This window comes from Anas platyrhynchos, chromosome 2, assembly GCF_047663525.1.
Source record: "Anas platyrhynchos isolate ZD024472 breed Pekin duck chromosome 2, IASCAAS_PekinDuck_T2T, whole genome shotgun sequence".
NCBI lineage: Eukaryota > Metazoa > Chordata > Aves > Anseriformes > Anatidae > Anas > Anas platyrhynchos.
In genome coordinates this window covers 106213998-106235214 of record NC_092588.1, presented here as the reverse complement: position 1 = coordinate 106235214, position 21217 = coordinate 106213998, and the positions used below count along the sequence as shown (strand labels likewise).

Genomic DNA, 21217 nt, shown 5'->3' with positions numbered 1-21217 from the left:
CTCAGCCCCCTCCTGCATTGGACATGGAACAGCTGGGCCAACAAAAAACACTTCCCTCCCTCACCTACACCAAACCTATTAAGGCAACCCTATTAAGATAACGTGATTTTTCTCCTCCAGATCAGTGTCAAAGGCAGCTACGCTATGTTTGCTCATAAGTTCAAATGCTGCTTTATTTATTTATTTTAATTCCATTTTTCTTATTTAGAAGGATTTCCATAGGGTGACGGGCCTTTAATGACACTCATGACTCAGAAATATTTGCCGATGCAGTCAAACGGTGTCTATTAACGTGAGTCACTCAAGTTAATTGGTATTAAAAATGAGCCAAAACGAAAGGCAAGTATATGCGTGTCCAGCAGAATGACAGCGATCATCACCATTTGATCAATCTTCCCTGTGAGTTCTATCTGCAAGTTACTTTGAGGTAGCGCTAGAAAGAAGCGGTTGGTCCAGAGCATCCCTGCAAAAAGAAACATTCGTGGCTTAAGTACCATTTACTCTTTTTGTATCCTTTTAAGTATTTTTTTAACCCGTTTCGGACTCCTGCCTTCTCCTGGCTCACTGATGACAGGATCAGTAGCCCCTCAGACCGCTGCCCTACTGCCTTTCTTACCAGACAAGGGGCAGGAAAACCCCCACTACTATTCTTGAAGAAAACAGCAGGTTTTTGAGCACTTTCTATTGCAGCTAGGTACAATGAAAAGAGCTTATGAAATCATTACGGGATATTCTTGTAGAAAACTTCATCACGCTTGGAAGAAAAAAACATCTCAGCTAAGAAAAACAGAAAACTTGAATTGAAGCATAGTGGTTTTAGAAGAGTCGCTTCAAAGACTTGTTTAATTAAAAAGAAGAAAGAAAGCAAGTTCCTACTGCAATCCCATCTTTGTCAAACTGATGGTGGGCACCAATACAATGTGTTGAGCTAATACAGGCTGGAAGTTGTAACTGCAGCTGTGAAGTTTACCCAGTAAAAAGACTCTACAAGGCATTCTAGCAGTTCTGATGCAAACACAAGTTCAGGAAGCAGTGATTCATGGTTAACACAGCAGAGCAGGAAGAAGTCTGGCATTCACTGTGCTCTTACAGTAAAGAACCTGCACTGCACACACCATCCCAATCCAGGTATGCACTCCTAACAGGAAAGGGAAATAGGCTAATAAATCTCAGGAGAGGGAAAAAGACGTCAGAGAACTACTTCGTAACAGCAGCACACAGACTGCAATCAACTTTCTCTTCCTCTCATCATTTTCATTTATGTAGACTACACGAGAATACACTCCCAACATTTTTCAGCTCTGGACAACAAACAGCCCAACCAACCTCATTCACTGAACTACAAAACTGGTATCTGCACTATCTAGTCCAGAACAGAAGGTGCACGTCTCTATGCTGTACATTAGAGACCTTAATAGGCAAAGTCTGCATAAAATGGGTGGCCACAGCCTGATTTTTTGATGTTTATAGACTTGGGTCATACACCACCACAGTGTCAGACTAGATGAAATCGTCTATCTATGTGGGCCCCTCATTACAAGTCACATGTTAGGGACCAGCCTCTCAAAGGCCAAAAAACAGCACTGATACTTCACATTGTTTCTGCTGGGCCAACACATCTGTAGCACTACCTTTTCAGTTGACAACACAACGAGTGTTTCCACAAAGTACTCGATGCAACCTAACTACTGTGTTTGGTGATGCAAAGCAAGCCATGTCAAAGCAGGCACACACCTGGAAGCTGCCTTGCTGCTCACATTGAAGAAAATAGATTAAAAAAAAAAATCGCACTACAATTGAAGTGGCATCAAACCTTGTAAGGCTCTGAAGCTTCAGCGCTGCCATCCAAATTCAAGGAGGCTGCATCTATTACCTTGAATCTGCCCCAGCTCAATCCCCTGAAACAATTCCAAATACACATACAAGCAACCCTTTTCCCACCCAGATTTTCTTTGCTTCATCTATTCCACCTCTAACTCCTGTCTTATTAATCTGCCCCTCTAAAGACTCACTGGCTCACACAAGGAAGCAACCCACCAAGCCCCTGATTCCCCGCCACATTGCTTCCATGCTTTGGGAAGATCTAACTGCAACGGCTCAAACTGTGATGCCACCTCACCCACCTCACCCCCTCCGCCTACGTGAGGTTCCTTGCCTTCTGTCTCTTCCTACATGTACACCGGCACTAGAACCACGAAGAACATGTTTCCTGTAACACTCCAAAAGCCTTTTCTGTTTCAGGATGTCGTCATTTCAATTCTGGACTGAAAACACTCCTAGCAAAAACCCAACAGCTAATAGCAAACAGAAGCTGTTTCTGCTGATCAGCTAGAAGTAACCTCTAAGTACTGAGGAGTCACAAAGGAGAATTTGTATTACATTCAAGAACAGCACCCAGCTTACGACTGCTACTTTCCCTAACTACACTAAGCCATAAGAATTTGATTCTTACCTGCCATCACAGTAATTATGGTTTATATTGCCCCCAAAACACACAGGGCAGTACCAAAGCTGTGTCGGCTAGGTTTAACAGCTTCCACCGCTATTAAGTACAGTAATTTCTGCTTCCTTTTTTTTCTTGGAAGAATATTCTTTTGTTTCCAGCCTCAGTTAATTATTATATACACTGTTAATTAGCAACTATTTCTCAATACTCATAGGGTTATGGAGTCCCTATGACTGGAAAATACTCTACACCCTTCGAGATGAGAACAGCATATAAAGGCAGCAACTTGCAAGACCGCCCTAGCTTCAAGCAAAGCTTTCCTCATTGCTCTCCTCTCCTTTGACTTGAATACTGTCATCCTTCTACCAAAGCTTTATAAACTTCATTACCATGAATGAAGGAAGACCAGAGAAATTAGAGAGTAGCAGAGGATATAACTTAAGGAGCTGTTACTAGGATTATTTTTTTTTATTGTTCCTGGTGTTATTTTTCCTTCTTTAAGCCAGCAAACTGTTTTCTCCAAGAGTTTTTTTGTTAGCTTAAGAATATGTATTATATTGCAGCAACTTCTTTGCTGTAAGTCAGCTGAGAAGTCTACCAGTAAGAAGGTCAAGGGAAAGCTGAATGCTGATGCAGAGTGCCAACAGACTTCATCCTCGTTCCATGGGATGTTTGTAGCTATGGCAGTTCAAGTCTACGCTTCCATATGCTTAAAATACCAGATTTAGAAGCCAATTTCAGCTGACCTAGCAGATATCAGCAGTACAGTTAGAGCCAGCAGCCTGCAGGAAGGAGCAGACAGGTGCTCCACAGCAAGGCCTGAAAGTGTCTCCCATACACACTTCCAATCTAAGCAAGCACATGAAGGGCTTGGCTTGTCACTTACCTAAGTGACCAGGAAAACAAGTGAAAACGAGATTTCGCTTGTGTCCTAACACCCATATAAAAATAAAGGCAGATGAAATACCCTTACTACCTTGTTAAGTTTCACAAGCCAGAAGAGAACGTGCTGCACACAGGTACCAGTAAAATCCCTTGCTGGCAGGTTTGCAGAAACAAATTTTTATTTACACAGGCAAGTCTATCTTTAGACCCCATTTAACTCTTTACATTTCTAGAATATTTACATGATTTCATGATGCTCCAAGAAGAGACTGATGAACAAAAAGATTACAGAAACTGTCAAAAGCATAGCAAAAAAAACCCAACCTATCATTGTGCTTTAAAACTTATGAGCTAGAATAACGTAGAAGAAATGTAGTTTTAGCACCTTGGTCATAACGGTCATGCTATATAAGACACTTAAATAGCAGAGGGGATTTCAGAAGTGACCGTATCCAGAGGTTGCCAGTGACAATTCATGAGTGAATCGTAGAGTTCTTCGCTTGTCTCCATAAACTGTCTGTTCATTTCATCAACATCCAAGTAGAGCTGTGGATCTGAAAATAAAAGCCTGGTAAGTACAAGTATCGGATCTGAGGCATGCACACAAAAAGCACTCATGTGAAATGGCTGATAAGATGTATTTTAAGCTATATGTAATAAGCTATTAGACCTACTTATTTTAGTGAGATATTTAGTCCTCTAAAATGTTAAACCTCACAACTCCAACTTTTGGGAATCCTACGGGCTAGGACTGCATTATCTTTATCTTGAAAGACGAATAAAGATGACGTTTAAGGATAAATCGGCCATGAGACCTTCCCAAGAGCCATTTAATTCACTTCTACTCTAATAGATGTTACACAAGATAGTTTCTCAACACTGACACAAAATGCCTCCACGTGAAAAACTCTGCAAACCTTCCAGGACACAATTACGTTTTGTACCAAATTTGTAAGAGCAAGCCGAATCCTCCTTTTGGAATCTGCAACATAAGCTTTTACCTCGGGGTGGAGAACAAAGCTTTTGCGTATTATTGAGTTTCTAATATAGAATCTGCTTAGTGGAATCAATACGAAGAATACAAGTCCTGTGTTAGATCATTTTCAAAGGGGAAGGAAGGCACAGTTACATGAAACTAGCTGCGAAGCACTGACAGCTTCCCATTTTCCTTGATGCACTCAGTGTATGCCGTATCAGCTTTAAAACCCCAACTGATTGCATGCAGATCAACCCCACAGAGGTTTGACCTTTGCATCAGCTGAATTTTCAAGATGTTCTTCATCCAGTAGAGGTTGGCTTGTACTGTTAAAAGGCACAAGTATGGCTACACTCAAGTTACAATGATAGAACCCTTGTTACCTTCAGTCATTAGGTCATCACTGATTTCAGTCATAACTGAAGATTCCTGAAAGACAGAAAAGGCTAAGTTTAATCATAACGCATTTCAGAAAGCATCAGATTCAAAGTGCTGCATTCTCAACCCATTCCTTCTTCCTACGACTACAGGGGTAGATGGCATTTCATATTTATTTTTAAAAGAAAGCCAATATTACAGTACAGGTCAGAAGGCACTTCTGGAGGTCACAACTGATAAACTGACCACAATAAGACCACTTACAGCAACTGTTTAATTTGCATTAAGCAAAGCAAATCAGAAGAACAGGAACAGAATTGTATACAGTTATGCTGTCAAAACCATTATTTGGTATACATGAACAAAAAATGGTGTATATATCACTAATTCTATGGATTTAATATTTAAGCTTAAATTAAACTTAAATACAAACTTAAACTTAAATACAAACACCTCTGAATGGAACCTGCTGTTTTAACCTTCACACTAAGCAGAAAGCATGTTTTCAGCTTTGGATTTTTTTTTTTTTTGCCAATTCACACAAATCTGCACCGCTTATTATCTGTGAAATAGCAATAAAAAATACTTCATAGCAAGTGTGCAGTATCTTTACCTCAAAAAGAGCTGGAGCCATTACAGCATCTCCTAAAGAGCAGTCTCCAACAGCCTGCATGCTGTCATAGGGAGCATAGGAGCTGTAGTTGTACTCAGCATAAGCATCGTAACTCCACTGCGAGTAGTAGTTCTGATAATCTTGGTAATAATCATTATAGTTGTATGACTGGTACCGCTGGAATTCTGCTTTCAGTCTGAAACAGGAGAAGTTGCATACAGTTAGAGAACAAACCCTAAACCCAGTTCTGAACTTAAAGAATTTGTCAGCTTACGTACTTCAAAGCTTAAAAGGAAGCTTTCCTAAAAGCTGTCACTTAGGTGACTACAAGTCACAGCACAAAACCCCATCTATACAGAAGCAAACATCCTCACCTTTGCCAATACCAGAAGTAATTGTTTTCATGGATTAACTCCAGAGCCTTGACATTGTTACCTGTATATAGCAAGTATTTTTAGTGTTGGCATAAGCAAGCTGCTGCTAAGTCTCTGTGCTTTGCTAAAGATTGATTCATTAAGACCAGAGACATTTATCCAGCACAGCTGCTTTAAAGATGCAGTCTTAACCCTTCTGTCTTTTGTTTGGTTAATTACTAGATCTTATTTCCAGAAAGAAGTGAATGGAGTCAGATTATCCATTTCAAAGAAGCATCTGACACTGCCTGACAGTTTGCCATGCCTACCTCCACCTGCTCAGTTCTTTGTTTGTTTAAAGTCCATGAAACATTCAACAGCTGCCAAGTATACCACTCAGGTGAAGTCAGTCTTGCTTAACTACATAATCACAATTGTCCAGTAGGAAGCCTTACCAGTGGGAGAATTACAAAATACAGCGGTTCTGAAGAAGAAAGGGCCAGCTAATTAGTTTTCACTACTTTCCCTTTCAAGATTTTCTCCAGGGCAGCTTCAGACTACGGACAAGAACCAAGACAAGTGCTATCTGTACTAAAACTGATGTACACTGCATAAAATACGTTCAGATAACCCAGCTGCATATTCAAAAAAAATCCACTGTTTAGTCTTCTCTTCACTGATTCTGTACAGGCAGGCCTTCTGTGTTTGCAGTGCCCAATTTATCTGACTTGAACTGGGGATGCAGAGAAGTGAGTTCTATGCTTTTTGTCAAGAATACAGGCTGAAGACATTCTGAAACAGCTTCCAAAACAAGCAAACAACTAATCCAGTGGCTGGATATTTCAATGCTAAGAGAGCATGGTACTCAGCCATTCAGAAACTTGTTACTGATGTGTCTTTTAATACCTATGCTTGTTTCAATACTGTAAAGCTACACAAGTTCTAATAAAGAGGTAATCCATTGTCTTGTTACTGTAGTAAACAAACAGAAGATACATCATCTTACATCTTCTGGTTCCAGCTGCACTCTTCCTACATACAGTTCTGTAGGGAAGGAAAATCTGAAAATACTGTTGACATTCATCTGGATAGCCAAAGCGAGAAAACATGTTTGGGGCTTATTCTTGTTTTCAAAATAAAAATATTAATTTAATAAAGAAATTTGGCAAAGAAATTTTGGACAGTGCTCTCTTGGAGAAGAGCATTTCTGTTCTAAAGCAGGAGGCAACATTTGCAGAATTATGCTAGCTAAACAGAAACAGAAGCGTTATTTTTTTACTGTTTAACAGAACACACGAGCTAACCTCATGAACATATTGGAATTGTTTATATGAAGTCCTCTTTTGTCAGTATCCTGAATCAGAGTTCATCAAATTTGGTATCGGTTCTTTAACTATTCAGAGACCTAAATTGCCCTAAAAAAAAAAATGATGGAACTGAGCCAGTAGAGTAAGAAACCCTCTCAGGAAGTGCTAAGCTTTAAACTCCCCGTTGCCCTAAGCTCATGAAAAGCAAAGAATAGTATTCTAAACCTGTTCTAGTAATAAACTCCTTTGGCCTTCTCCCTGCATTCCCAGATTTTCCCTCACTTCTTTCCTGTCAGCCCACTGGGAAACTAGTTCTGTGCTCTTCTCAAACTAGAGAGAAAGGTCTAAGAACAAGAACTCCCCAGCGTATAAAACCACTTGTTGTCCCTTCTAGTTCATATAGGCCCAAACCTGAAAATATTTACGAATGCATTCAGCTTTGCTACTGTTGAGAAAGAAGGCTGGTTACAATGGCAGCTAAGCCCAAGTGACACTGTCTGGCTAGACATAAGAGGTGGATTCCCCCAGCCATCCTGAAACAGGTTGATGAATCCAGGGAGTCAAAACATAGCACTTCTGCATTTTTGGTTTTGTAGACTGCATCCTGTGTACAGCCATTACAGCAAGGGCCACAGACTTTACAAAGGCAGAGCTACAAGAATCTGATTATTTAGAATAACTGTATCAATGCACAACTCATTGGTTACCTTTTAGAAATTCCTATGCTCAGCCGGATTCGTTTTCCCCCCAGACCTGGTGCATTCTGGCAGTCTTGCAGTGCCCTCATCTGATCACCTTGCTCACCAAATCTGACATAGGCATACCCTCTACAATTTTCAAAAGGGAGAAAACAAATTCTAGTATGCATAACAGTTACAAAACTAATGAATTCAATTTCTGTCTTCTACAAAAAAACAAGATAGCAGCTACTAGAGCTTCCATTACTTAAGCAACCTCTCCGGCATGTGCACATGCACAGAAAAGGCTTTCACCAAATTAAAAAACTTGGGCCAGAAGCAAAAAGCTTGTTCCTTGGTAGCATTAAGATGCAACTCGCTAAGAGCCAGCAAAACAATACATTTTAAGTGCTACCTGCGTAAGTAATCAGATTCCATATTTCTGCATATACAGCAGTTAATTAGTTAGCATTAACCCACTCCTACCACTGCATAACACTAGCATTCTTTTTTATCTGCTTTCTCAGAAGGTTCTTGAATTAGTCTGTTACAGGCAGCATTGTCTGAACAGCAAACTCGCTCATTCCTGCTTGACTCACTGCATGGCCAGCAGTTTCTGCTAGACTTTATTTACTACTAACATTAGGTTCCATCCCCCAACCCCCTAAAATTTGCCAGGGCTTATGTTTTTCCCCAAACAAAGTAGGAATTATTTTGTCTTCAGTATTGCAGATGACTAAGTAGACACACAGCAGCGCTGATTTCAGTGCACAGCTCTTCCTCCTCCCACAGCTTCTAGTTGTTTTTTTTTCCCCCCATGTAGATATGCATATGGGTAAGTTGAAGCTTATCACAGTAACTGCCTGAACTAACTGGAAAGCTCTTAAAAACACTCAAGGATCTGTGCTATTAAGAAAAGCAGTGCTAAAGAGTAATCTCACTCTTCGTGCCCCAGAAAAAAAGCACTGGAACAGCTCCGACGCAAGCTCTTACATATCGCTTATAAAAGCGAACACACTGATAACGTTACACATTTGCACTGGAATTACCTGGAATATCCCAGCAGGTCTGTTGCTATTTTGCAGTCAATACATGAGGGATACCTCTTTAGGAAATAGTCATAGAGCTGGAAATCATCCACTTCTGGGGTAAGCTCCCCAACAAATATTGAATAATCTGGTCTTTAAAAAGAGAGAGAGAGAGAGAACAATTTTAAGGTTCAAGACTAAGATAGCCGATTCCCATTATATTCACAGTTAGTTATCATCAGACAAAAAAAAAAAAAGACAAATCTTTAAGGAGTACTAAGTACAGAACTCTACTGAGTTGCGTAGAAAATTGCAATGCCACCACTCTAATCTAAAGTTTTCCATTACTCTGGGTCTATTCTACTGTTTCAGCAACAAGGACCCATTTTCTGACAACTTGCAACAGTTTGTTTTAAGAAGCATAGTTTATTGTCTGAACAAGAAAGCAGCATAAAAATACCAAGAAAAATGATCAACTTAAACCACAGCCACGATTCAAAGGAGCTATGACTAGTTTGCTACTGCTTCCCAGTGACCATGGGAGACAGCAACTACAAATAAACCATTATTTATAGACACATGTTGCCAATGCAACATTTAGCATCTATGCAACCACACCAGACATTCTGGAATTTGAAAAGTGAGTGATGGCATTCGCTACCAATTCAAACAGGTAAGGCAGAGTTTCTCATTTCAAAAGGTTTTTACCTGGCTGAACTACTACTACTAACAAACTCTATTCTTCCTGGTTTTATTTTGTTCTTTTTCTTTCGTTTTTTCTGTGGTGTTCTCCACCAGCTGTAGGCCTGGAGGCATTCTCGTTTTTTCCCAAGCAAGTCCTGTTGGGATAAAAAAACACCTCTATAGTATTTAGCCTCATTTACATTCCTCCCTCCCACTCCCCATCACCACAGGTGATTTCCCCATATTCACCTTGCCCTTGAAAGAAGCCTGGGGTCCCATTTCTCCCTCCGCCTCCCATGAGGGAAAGCAGCCTCTGGGGAAAACGCCTGGCAAAAATAACAGAGCCAAAGGATTGTATGAACAGCCATATTCCCCTGACTTGTCAAGCTGGCTAAAGGATTGACAGCTTCCTCTTGGAATTCGGAAAAAAGCAGTTAGCCCTTCGATGCTGGTCAATCCTATGCGCCAATTAGCTTAGGACTGGATTGTGCTCCATTTGAGCTCTCGGACTCTCAAAAAAAAAAAAAGTCTTCAGTAGCACAGTGAGTGATGAACAGGCAGGAAATCATCACTCCTGCTCAGAAGAAATCTCATCTGTCCCTGTCTCCCCTTTCCTAGGAATTCTTCTTCCTTATGTGAGATGCCTCTCCTCACTACCTAGCTGCCAGTCACTCTCTCAGGCCAGGAACGACGACAGGAGGCCCATTAATGGAACGCAAGGAGAAAGCAGACCAGGAACAGGCACTAACTTGGCTGAGGGGAAAACTCAAAACCCAGATGCAAGGCCAGGAACTAAGAGGCATAAAAAAAAAGTGCCTCCAAAAAAAAAAACAAAAACCAAAAAAAACACCCCAAAAGCCACAGTTAAAAAGGAAGTGTGATAACTACAGAAAAGAGGAGAGAAACAGCCATAACAACACAGGTTGCCTCCCTCATTTAGTATTCTGAAGAACAAGGATTTCCAAAAATATGATTGGCGTTTTTCAGTAGCTTTTACTTACGCAGGCTTTAGTGTTCTTCCTCTAGAACACCTCTACATAACTTACATAGAGAGTGTTACTCACAAGATCCTTCAGAAGAACTCATGCTCAAATAATCCAAACTGCAAAGCTTAACGTTTTGCCCCCAACCTGCTTCGGTTGTTATGATCAAGCATCCAGAGGACAACCACCAATTACCAAATTACCAGAGGAAATCACAGGACTAGAACACCCAACTCAGAGTGAGCCAGCCATTTCAGCTTTACATTTACTAGGAATTCTGAGTATGGTTCTGGGATCCATTTAGACACTACAAACCTGAATTTCTCACCACAGGATCTTACCTGGTTTGCCATGGTTGAAAGAATCTGTCTTCTGTCTTTCTCAAGGAATGCAGCTGCAAACGCTCAGTTTATTGCAGTCCGTCAGCTAGAAAAAATGTGAGGGAGGGGCAAGAATAATCTTAACTTTGAGGTCAGTTTCTTAGATGCTCACCCTGTCCAACGCTTTTAATATTATTAATTCACAACTTGGGAGTTTCATTTCTGATGTGTCTCAATTGTTTTAGCCATGACAAGAAGGATATATAGCCAAGGGGACTACGATTAGAAGTCTTCTTCATTTTCTTAAACTGTAGCAGTCCACAACGTTTTCGCGTTGTCCAAGACACTAAGAAATTGTGAGCTTTTAAGTGACCTACACCTTATCCTTATTTCTAAAAGAACATGCAATATTATAATTTAATAGTTCCATGTTCTGAAGTAATTAAAAGCGAGGCAACGAAGATATAAGCTTTCATGTTTTCTACAACTCCTCAAGTCCCCCCCCACACACTTAGAGACAAATTAGAAGTTGTATCTGCTTGTGGTACCATTTCCTTAGGTGCATCTTCTTGTCTTCCACCTCTTCCACATATGTATTTCACTCACCCCCAGTGAGTAAGCCACAAAGCAACTTAACCACTATTACTAAAATCCTATACTTTTCACTGAAGAGGTGTACATACTTCTTCACTGACTTATACCCTTTCTTTAAGCTCTTTCACGGTCATTCATCCGATACAAACCACCAAAGAAAGCATTTGCATTTACAGAATATTTTGTATTGCCTTGCACACAATTGTTCATTCACCACTGCTTTTTTTTTTCCCCTCCCACACATCCAATACTTCTCTTCTGTGTAGATACTTGACTGCTGAAATACTAATTCCCATTACCATGCAACAAATTATATAACATTGCATGAACTGGCCGGCCAAATCCACATGCACAAAATAATTAGAGTGTTTGTAATGCCTTAAAGGCTTGCTCACACAAGTGAACACTTCAGTTTTCAGAAGTAGTGTTCTGATTATGCTAATCCAACATAGGACAACCATATAAGAATATCCTGTGTAATGCTATGCAGGAATAACCATGCACTTTATCTCTATTCCCATTCTGTACCCAAAAAAATTGTCCAGAACAAGCCCTTAAATACAGGTATGTACCAGTAAAGGCTGGGGCCCCATGAGAATGTTACTTTAATTCCAACCATACTTTTATTAAAAAGGGACCTTGATGTGTTAAACACTGGAAATACCAGTATTTAAGAATTTTTGGCTTCACTACTGCATATTTTTTTTACTTTTTGCTAGAAAACTTACCGTTCTTACTTAGTGCGGATCCAACAGGAGACTCCGCACCCTACGAAGCACTTTTATTGCCAAAAGCTATCAGAAGGCATCTGACGCAACAGCTTCGTGATCACAGCTACCACGCAGCTTGAGGCCGAACTGCTTCCGTCCTCCTCCCCGTCCGATCCTGGTCGCTGCTCCTTCTCCCTGGAAGCCAAAAACATTTAGAAAGCGGTTGAGACAGCGGGTAGGCACGTAACGCTTCCCATACACACCTCTACCCGGGCTACGGCTGCAGCCAGCTTCAAGCACAGCGGGGCAACTCCCACCTCGACAACTCACGTCTTATTTTTTGCTGGCTTACACAACAAACCCGTCCCCGCGTTGGTGCTGCGGGCAGCGGGATGGCGGCGCCGGGCCGGGCCGGGCCGTGACGCATTTCCCCGGCCGCTGAGGCAGGCCGGCAGCAGGGCGCCCCGCCCGGCCCAGCTCCACCCGCGCTCCCCGCTGATTGTTGTGCTAACAGCCACAAAACACACCAAAACGATTAAATAAAATACAATACGATAAAATATAATAAAGCAGGGCTGCGGGAGGCGGCCTGCGGGGCTGGAGGCTGCCTTATTCCCCCCCTCCCCCACCCCCCCTCCCCCCGCACCGGGGGCCCGTCCCGGCGGTGCGGGGAGGCAGAAGCCGCCCCCACAGCCCCGCACCGGTCTCGTCGCCCCCTCCCCGCTCCCCTTCGCTCCCCTCCCCGCTACTAACGCCTCTCGCCCTCCGCGTCGCCACCGGGAGCGGCCCCGCAGCCCGCTTCCGCCCCGCCAGGACCTCCCTGCCGGGCTGCCCGGCGCCGAGCCTGCACCCGCCGCCTTCTTTCCCCTTTTTCTTCACTCCCCCGGCCGCCCCGCCTCGCCCCCGGCCGGCCACAAGCGCTGCCCGGCGGCCGCCATCTCCTCAGGGCAGGCGCCACCGGCCGCCAGCCGCGCGGGCAGCGGCGGGGACAGGCGGGCGGCGAGGGCGGCAGGGCCCCGAAATGGCGGCGGGGCCGGCGGTGGAGGTGGTGGCGGGCTGCTACGAGCAGGTGCTGCTCGGCTTCGCCGCGCTGCCCGCCGAGGTAACAGCGGCGAGGAGGAGAGGGAAGCAAGGGGAGAGGGAGACGAGGAGCGCGGCCGCCATTACCCGCCCCGCTACTCACCGTGCTCCGGCCGCCGCGATGGCTCCGGGGGGGGGGTTCTTAAATGGCCGCGGAGGCGGGGCGGGCGGTTGCCCGCGGCGGCTGGCTCGGCCCCCGGCTGGGGGAGCGGCCCCAGGGCGCTGCCGCCTCGGTGCCTGGCTGAGGGGTCCCCGGGGTTGTGGGGTGTGTGTGGGGTGAGGTATGGGGGGTGTGTGGGGCTGCTCTGCCCGCTGCTGCCTCCCCCGCGGGGTTCTCAGCGCGGAGCTGAGGTAAAATTGGTGCAGAGGGGGGCCCTGAGGGCCGGTGCGGGGTGGGAGGTGTGTGAGGAGCGTGTGGTGGTGGAGGAAGGGGGATCTGCCCCCCTCGGATCCAGGTTTGTCTTTGCACAGGTTGTTGTGCACACACAGCCTCGTCCAAACCCAACGCTGCACGCAAGGGGTGGTGCAGACGCCTAAATCACTCCCAGTAATCCCACGAGCACATTAGCAAAACAGGATCCCACTAAACCTGGTGCATTAGTATAATTTCTTCACATTTTGCACTTACACTTTTTCAGGTTCTCCTCTTTTATTATTATTTTTAAACCTTACCGTTTGACAATCTTGAAGCGATGAAGCCAGCGATCTTCAGAAAGACCCCTTTGCTTTCTGTTTCCTTTACAGCCCTGGACAGTTGTCCCCGATTTTACACACCATGCCCACACTGCCTCGTTGTCGGCGGTAGCCGTGAATAACAGATACGTGGTCACTGGGAGCAGGGATGAGACAATCCAGATCTATGACATGAAGAAGAAGGTAGAGCATGGGGCACTGCTGCAGCACAATGGTAAGGGGGCTTTTCTTCACGGTGAGCCTTAAGGATAGAAGTTCGTAGCTGAAACGTACAGCTGGTAATGAACAGCACCTCTGAAGAAAATTTAAATTGCCACACTTTTAATAAGACTTCAGGCTTTAATAGTGATGGTATTGTAGCCGTGATGGCCTGATGATACGAGCAAGATAAACTTTTGAGCGTAAAAGTCCACAAATTCTTTTGGGCATCAGCCCACAAATACAGCTGCTGCTTGCTATTATTTTTAGTTTTAACTCCTTCAGAAGTTATAGCCAACAAATGCCTCGTGAGTGATTTTTGTTCTACAAGGACAGTTTATCTAGAGCATGCCTGTTCCCAACAACCATCTTTCCCAGTGTCCTTGTCCTGTCACAGACACACATCAGCCACCCAAAGGAAACAGTTTGTGTGTAAGAGCAGGCTGCTGTTGCCAGAAGAGCTAACCTTGGACATTGCCTACTTTGTGAGCCTGCTAAATTACTGCTGTAAAAACAGCAGTTAATGCTAGTCCAACTCAACTTGTTTGGGTCATATGGGGCTCAATCCTGATTGTCCTTTTTATCCTGATAACCAGGAAGCACGTGGAACTAGACTGAACATGGTACCTGTAAGTTCAGCTGTGTTTCACAAGCAGGGATTTGATGTAAAAACATTGCATATCAGGGATAGAGGCCATGCATCACCTGCACCACAGTGGTTGAGAACTGCTATTTCAGAGAACTGACCAGATAGAGCTCAGACATACACGGCTACAGGGGTACTAACAGAGTACATCAGTGACTGAACAAAACAAGAAAGTTGGTTTGGTTTTGTGAAGAAATACTAGGGAAAAAAAAATAGCTTTTTGCAAGAATAATTTAGCTTTTTGCAAGAGTAGGGTACTAGCTGGCATGTTTTGGTGCTAGAAACATCTGTTAACTAATACGTTCTCTCTGTGTGGTAACTGTTCAGTACGTACAACTCTGTTGATAGCTCTGGTGTGGATTTGTAGGCACAATAACATGTCTGGAGTTCTATGGTACTTCACATCTACTGAGCGGAGCTGAAGATGGACTAATTTGTATCTGGAACACAAAGAGATGGGAGTGCCTGAAATCCATTAAGGCACATAAGTGAGTTTCTTAAATCTGCATGTTCACATGAGTTTTCCTGTTTATTTTCCTTGTGAATAATACATATGGCTAATACATTGTTTTGTTTTTATTAGAGGGCATGTGACATCTATTTCTATTCATCCTTCTGGGAAACTAGCTTTGTCAGTAGGAACAGATAAAACATTAAGGTGAGTTGAAACTGATGAAGAAATGCTGAGAATTGTAGTTCAGTAACTCTGTAAGTTCTGTTAAAAACAACAATTCCATGTTGTGACTAGACTGTGTGGCACTGATAAAGCATATTTTAACCTAAGATCATTGGTTTGTCTTTCTAAGTTTTAAGTACCAGCAATATTGTAAAATCTTTTTAAAAAGGTCTCTGCTGATCCTAGCTTCTTGCTGTGCTCTTACTCCTTATAGTCACCTGTAGATGTATGAATGCATTTGCATTTTGGAACACAAATTATTTAAACTTCTGAAAGCTGTCGGGTTTTGTTAAGTGTGAGAAAAGTAGTTTTTAACTTGCAGTGTGTACATGTTGCTGTATGTGTGTGATTTAAGCATATAAGATGCTACATTACCAGGACAAATTGGTATTTAGGTTCTTTTTGGGCCCAGCATTGCAAGCAGTGGTTTATAAAATAAATAGCACAAATTCAACCATACAGTGTACAAGCAGTATATCAAGTCATCAATTTCTCCTGCATTAAGGAAGGCAGTGAAGTGCACAGAGATGCTTAAAAGCTTCCTTCAGATGCATCATGTCAGCAGATAGGACTTGAGTTTCACTATGCTGTTTTTAACTGGAATGTGCATTATCTATTGTTTTTCAGAACTTGGAATCTTGTAGAAGGACGACCAGCCTTTATCAAAAACCTGAAGCAAAGTAAGTTTATCAGTCTAAACCCTCCCCAAAAAACATATTTTTTTTGTGTAAAGAAAACCAGTTTTTGTTAATCAACAAGTCAGTTAATTGCACACTACTTTACAATGTCTTTTTCACACATGCAGTCAAGCCCGTGTCCTTAGTAATAGTTATTTGTAGTTATTTACCAGAAGGAAAACATTGTGACACTACAGTAAACATCCTTTTTTTTTCCCCCTGAAGTTTAATGTCAGGACATTTAAAAAAAGGCATTCTTTTTTTTTTTTTTTTTCCTGCTAATCAAAAATGAATATTTAAGAGCATAGTTTTATTTGTTTATTCTGTGTTATGTGATTTTTTCTGTGTTTTCTCAGGTTTACCTAGAAAGCACTGTCTAGTGGCTTATAAAGATTTTAACTGTTAGATTCTCATGCAATATAGAATGCAAAAAAGGGTGTACATGTGTATAAAAATGTTCCTCTGTGTGCAGATGCCCACATAATTAAATGGTCCCCTGATGGAGAGAGGTATGTGACTGTGATATCAAATAAAGTGGACATCTACAGACTGGACACAGCTTCAATCACTGGCACTATCACAACAGAGAAGAGAATTTCTTCTCTTAGATTTATTACAGTAAGTACAAAAGGGAAAGGTGCTGAGAGTTAACGGCACTGAAACACGTGCATTTAATCACACTTGCATTTCATTTTTCCCTTTCCAAGGATTCTATTCTTGCCATAGCCGGAGATGATGAAACTGTAAGGTTCTACAGCTGTGACTCCCAAAAATGTTTGTGTGAATTTAAAGCTCATGAAAACAGGTATTTTATATTTATATTATAAATATTTATACTTGTACTATAAATATTTGTATTTATTTTATATTTATATTTTATATTTATTCCCTACTTAAATATTTATGGCAGAACTGAGTACTCAGTATACTACTTTCCATGACTTGCAGTGTTCAGCATATTTTACTATTGCTTTTGTTTCCTTATCAAAAGTAAATTTACTTATGTGCTAAATTCCAAATTCAGGACAGATTTGTTTGCTTTTGGTATAAGCACAAATGCTGGGTTTTCCACACACATTACAAAAACCACTGAGTGTAGAATTAGGAATATTACAGTTCTAAACTTGCAATCTAAGTGCCGTATGCGTATGAAATATTTAGATCTTAAATATAAGATCAGTGTAGATCATACCTAAATGTGTGTCTTAAATAGAAAATCCAAATGTACTGGTATGGCTCTATATTTTTTTAAGGAGGAAAATTTTTTCCCCGTTTCTCTCCCCAAAGCTCTCTTTTGTCTGAACTGATATACCTCTACAACTTATAGTACCAAAATCTTCATGGGACCATGGGCTTCTGTAGTGCTTTATAGGCAGGAGATGAAAATGGCTCTACAGGGTTTCCACTGCAAAACTGGACTATACTAGACAGGCAAATCTGGTAATAAGACATCTGGTGATGTCCTCCTGTCTTACCTTGGTCAGTCCTTGTCACTGTTGTCCCCTTGGCAGTTCTGGGTCTGAATTAGCCAGCAGGCTCATCCCTGTGGCAATATCTGAAACTGAGCCCCCACGTCTGGCTGATGTGGAGCTGCTCAGAGGCCACTGGTGTCTCTAAAGCCATGGGCTGGTTGTCCTGGCATAACAAAGCGGTGCAATGGAAAGCTGGTAGGTAGTCCACCAAAACAAAAGGTTCTGCTAAATTATTTGGGTTTATATCAAATGCCTGTTACATAAACATATTACATATATATATATCTATATGGATCATGTCTTTTTGTATATGTATATATATGTATAATTTTTCTCTGTGTGAAATCCAGACAATAGAAGGGTAATCACATATTCTCTGTTGTTGTCAGGTACCAAACATTCGTCCAAGTGCTGATTTGAGCTCATCAAAATACAAAAGCATGAGCTGTAATATCACTGATGTGGTTAATAGTGTGTGCTTAAGAATACTAAGGTGTTCTGAATTGAATCGTACCTGCCTAATAAAGGCATGTATTCCTACTGTAAGTGACAGCACTCAAAACAGATTACCTTTTGAAGCTCCTGTGTGTCATTTGTGTTTTTTTTTTTTTTCTGTTCAAATTGATTTTACACTGTTGCCTGTTCATCTTCAGCTGCTGTCAATTTACTGGTCTGAAGTGAACTGTCATGTTATAAAGTAACCGAGTATTAAATTTTCTTCACAGAATAAAAGATATCTATAGCTTTGAAAGGGAAGGACAACATCTTATTGTTACTGCATCCAGTGATGGTTACATTAAAGTCTGGAATCTGGATCTTAATAAGGTTGGTCTATTAAACTGCTTGGTGCATTTATGGAAAAACACCAGACAATCAAAATTGCAGACTGTTCTGTTATAATGATCAATTTTAAATCACTGGTGGAATTTTATTTGTTAATCTGGATGTTTTAATCTTTTTTTCTTACATGTTCAGTACAGATATATATGTCTACACTTTTTCATGCACTGGTATATTTTTGTATATTTGTATGTTCACCCTTTTAACAAGCTGTAAAATTAGATGATAATGTGAAGCTCTTCTCTTTACATGAAATCATGCTTTTCTTCAGAGGTAGCTGGCCAAACTATCTAAATGGTAACATATGCTCTAAAGACTGCTGTGAATTTTTGTAGTGCTGGTGACTGTTGCTAATCTTTTCAAAAAAATACGATCTGTGGTTTGAGGGTGGTGATAGTTCATGTAAGGCAAAAAGTTGTCCTGCTGAAAAATTCAAATGCATTAATATACTAGGTACTTTTACTTGCTGCATGTGCAAACATTTCTGAGCACCACCAGGTATTGTGCCTTATCTTCAGTTTCCCATGTTTATTGTTTTGCTATGTCTTTCAAAGTCAGAATTAGATTTTTAAAAATGTAATGCCTAATAATAAGGGATCTAATATATTCCAGTATGAGTATCTTAAACAGTTCAAATATATAACTCTATATTTCAAGTCTGAATTTGCCTGTTTTAACTTCAGCCCTCTTGATGATTTTTATACTTTTAAGTTCAATAGTGAAAATCCCTCTTTTCCCTTCATCTGAAACCTCAGTTCCGCTTGTACATGATTGAAATAGTGATCAAGGAACTCTTTAACTTTCTCTGTAACATTGTCTTTACTTTGACCAAATGTATAATTTTTTTCTTTTTACTGTGTAGGCAAAATTTTGTAAAACCTTGTGTAACTCTGTGGGCTGCTCTGCCCAGCTCTATGAGGTAGAATATCCTACTACAAATAGTTTCTAATAGTTTGATGCTGCTATACTGCATTTGTGTTTGTTTTATCCCTGATACCTGTAATAGGATATTTGCTCAGCCATTCCCAGAGCTGACTGATATGGGTACAGTTAAGCTGTTTGAAACACACCACACTACAAAGGGATTATGTTTAATCAGCAGCCATGTTATTGTGAGGTAGAAAAGGAACCTGATCCAATAACTTAATTCAGATTATTTTAACTGTACTAAAACCACCTGTTACTGTGGAGAAACTCTGAAACCATTATTATATATATATATATATATACATATATATTTTTAGTGGGCCTGTGACTCATCTACTTATTTATCATGTTTAACCACCTCTACATGCCAGAAGCCGAGTGACCTTGCTTATCAAGATAACGCTCTTAAAGCTGCTGGGAGTTTTTTATAAAACCAGCACTGAGCAATGGTACCAGGAACAGGACTGCAACACTGTGACCATTAACCTGTAGACAGCCTCTGGTTCTAAATGTTGTTAAGCATCTTAACAATGTCCAGAAAAGAAGTTGGGCAGTAAAATACTTCCTCAGTTTAAATACCTCAATAAATTTAAACAGAAATGAAGTAATGTTTAATTAACCTTTTTCACATATTATATTTAGATTAAAGATGCACCATCTTTACTGTGTGAAGTCAACACCAAAGCTAGGCTGACATGTCTTGCAGTATGGCTTGACCAAGGTTCAGAATTGAAGGAAAATTGTGATAAGACAGCAACATCATCTCAAGGTAATAGAATTGTCTGTGTTTGCAGCTGTTAATACGACTGTGAAATAAAGGATAGTAAGCAGGAGGTTTTTACTATATACCTTGGAAAACGTTTTGGCAGCTTGAAGAATTGGGGATATGACATTGCCAAGTCGTACATAGATATTCATTCCCATCTGATAGTGTCTCAAGCCTGCACGTAATGCTACAACTATGGAAACTAGTGTAAGAAGACAGACACAGGGATTGAGTGATGATATGAGACTGAGGGCAACAGTTCTTCTGTATGTTGAAACTTATTACACGATATATTGTGACATGATATATAGAGGACATAAGCCTCTTTTCACTTCTATTATATAAAAGTTTTGTTTCTCCTTGTTGCAATAACATACAGAGGAAGACACTGAAGCTTTTGAGACATATAAGAAAAGAATAATGTTTGATAGAAATGTGTGTCTGCTGTTCCTATGAACAAAACTGCCAAGGCAGTTGGCCAACTTAGGAAGTCTGGCTTAGGGGCTTTCCTTTGTTTGGCTAGTTGGTGGTTCTTTGTTTGTTTGCTGTTGTTGTTTTCCTGTATAGTAATTTATTTACAGACTTGATCTTTAGATATTTTAATATCACAATCCAAAGTAGCATAAATTGCATGCTCCACTGTAAATAAAATATTATTTATAGTCCCCTGTTTTTATTGGGAGATGCAAAAAGTCTCTGTGCCGTTTTAGACTACAAAGTGGAAACAAAGTGTATAATTTCTTGCTTTTTTTTTTTTTTTTTCAGCAAATGAAGATGAGAAATCATCAATAGTCAGGAAAAAGAAAGTTTGTCGGACAGATAGAAGTGATAAAACGGTGAAAACGGATAGAAAAATTACTCCGAAGAAGCGAAAATTGGAAACCCCACTGCAAAAGAAAAAAAAGAAACACAGTAGCTCAGAATGAAGGCAACTACTTTATCTCCTGAATAAGAAGTAAACGCTGGTGTTGCTGTAGTTTTTACAAGGATGTAAACCTCTGGCAGGACAAATACCTCTGAACTGAGATGATTATTAAAAGTAATCAGTTTTTTTTACCCAGATAAACTGGTCATTCATGAAGGTAGTAAAAGAGATGGCAACTTTTCCTAAAAGAATGATGCAAAAATAAATTCACGGTATAAAATATTTATATTTTTATGTTTACAACGGCATACACTATTTAACTGACTTTGAAATAGCCGGCTAAAATGATAAAAATAGCCAAACCTGTCTCACGTACATTTATGTCTCAGCTAAATTCATATTAAAGATACCTATGGTTTTTCA

General features: G+C 40.9%; 2 protein-coding genes across 12 annotated transcripts; one reads left to right on the top strand and one right to left on the bottom strand.

The window, feature by feature from the left end:
• Positions 1-155: 155 nt before the first annotated feature.
• Positions 156-13293, bottom strand: LOC110352505 (tRNA selenocysteine 1-associated protein 1). Of its 9 annotated transcripts, XM_038175564.2 has the most exons (11): positions 12708-12847; positions 11973-12149; positions 10672-10756; positions 9597-9673; positions 9372-9502; positions 8685-8816; positions 7666-7785; positions 5299-5494; positions 4691-4736; positions 3717-3885; positions 156-463 (listed from the first exon to the last, which is right to left on the bottom strand). In XM_038175564.2, exons 4-10 carry the CDS (start codon positions 9624-9626, stop codon positions 3749-3751), a joined length of 792 nt encoding a protein of 263 aa, XP_038031492.1. In that variant the 5' UTR covers positions 9627-9673; positions 10672-10756; positions 11973-12149; positions 12708-12847; the 3' UTR covers positions 156-463; positions 3717-3748. The 9 variants fall into 9 exon arrangements, with proteins under 9 accessions (XP_038031492.1, XP_071890146.1, XP_071890148.1 ...); XM_072034045.1 differs by lacking the exons at positions 9597-9673; positions 12708-12847 and adding an exon at positions 13138-13293; XM_038175563.2 differs by lacking the exons at positions 156-463; positions 12708-12847 and adding an exon at positions 13138-13293 and having other exon boundaries at positions 3493-3885.
• Positions 12922-21217, top strand: PAK1IP1 (PAK1 interacting protein 1). 3 transcript variants are annotated; one of them, XM_038175560.2, is made up of 10 exons: positions 12922-13056; positions 13779-13941; positions 14939-15059; positions 15155-15229; positions 15875-15927; positions 16397-16542; positions 16632-16729; positions 18122-18221; positions 19806-19932; positions 20695-21217. In XM_038175560.2, exons 1-10 carry the CDS (start codon positions 12976-12978, stop codon positions 20853-20855), a joined length of 1125 nt encoding a protein of 374 aa, XP_038031488.1. In that variant the 5' UTR covers positions 12922-12975; the 3' UTR covers positions 20856-21217. The 3 variants fall into 3 exon arrangements, with proteins under 3 accessions (XP_038031488.1, XP_038031487.2, XP_071890135.1); XM_038175559.2 differs by lacking the exon at positions 12922-13056 and adding an exon at positions 13182-13299; XM_072034034.1 differs by lacking the exon at positions 12922-13056 and adding an exon at positions 13286-13385.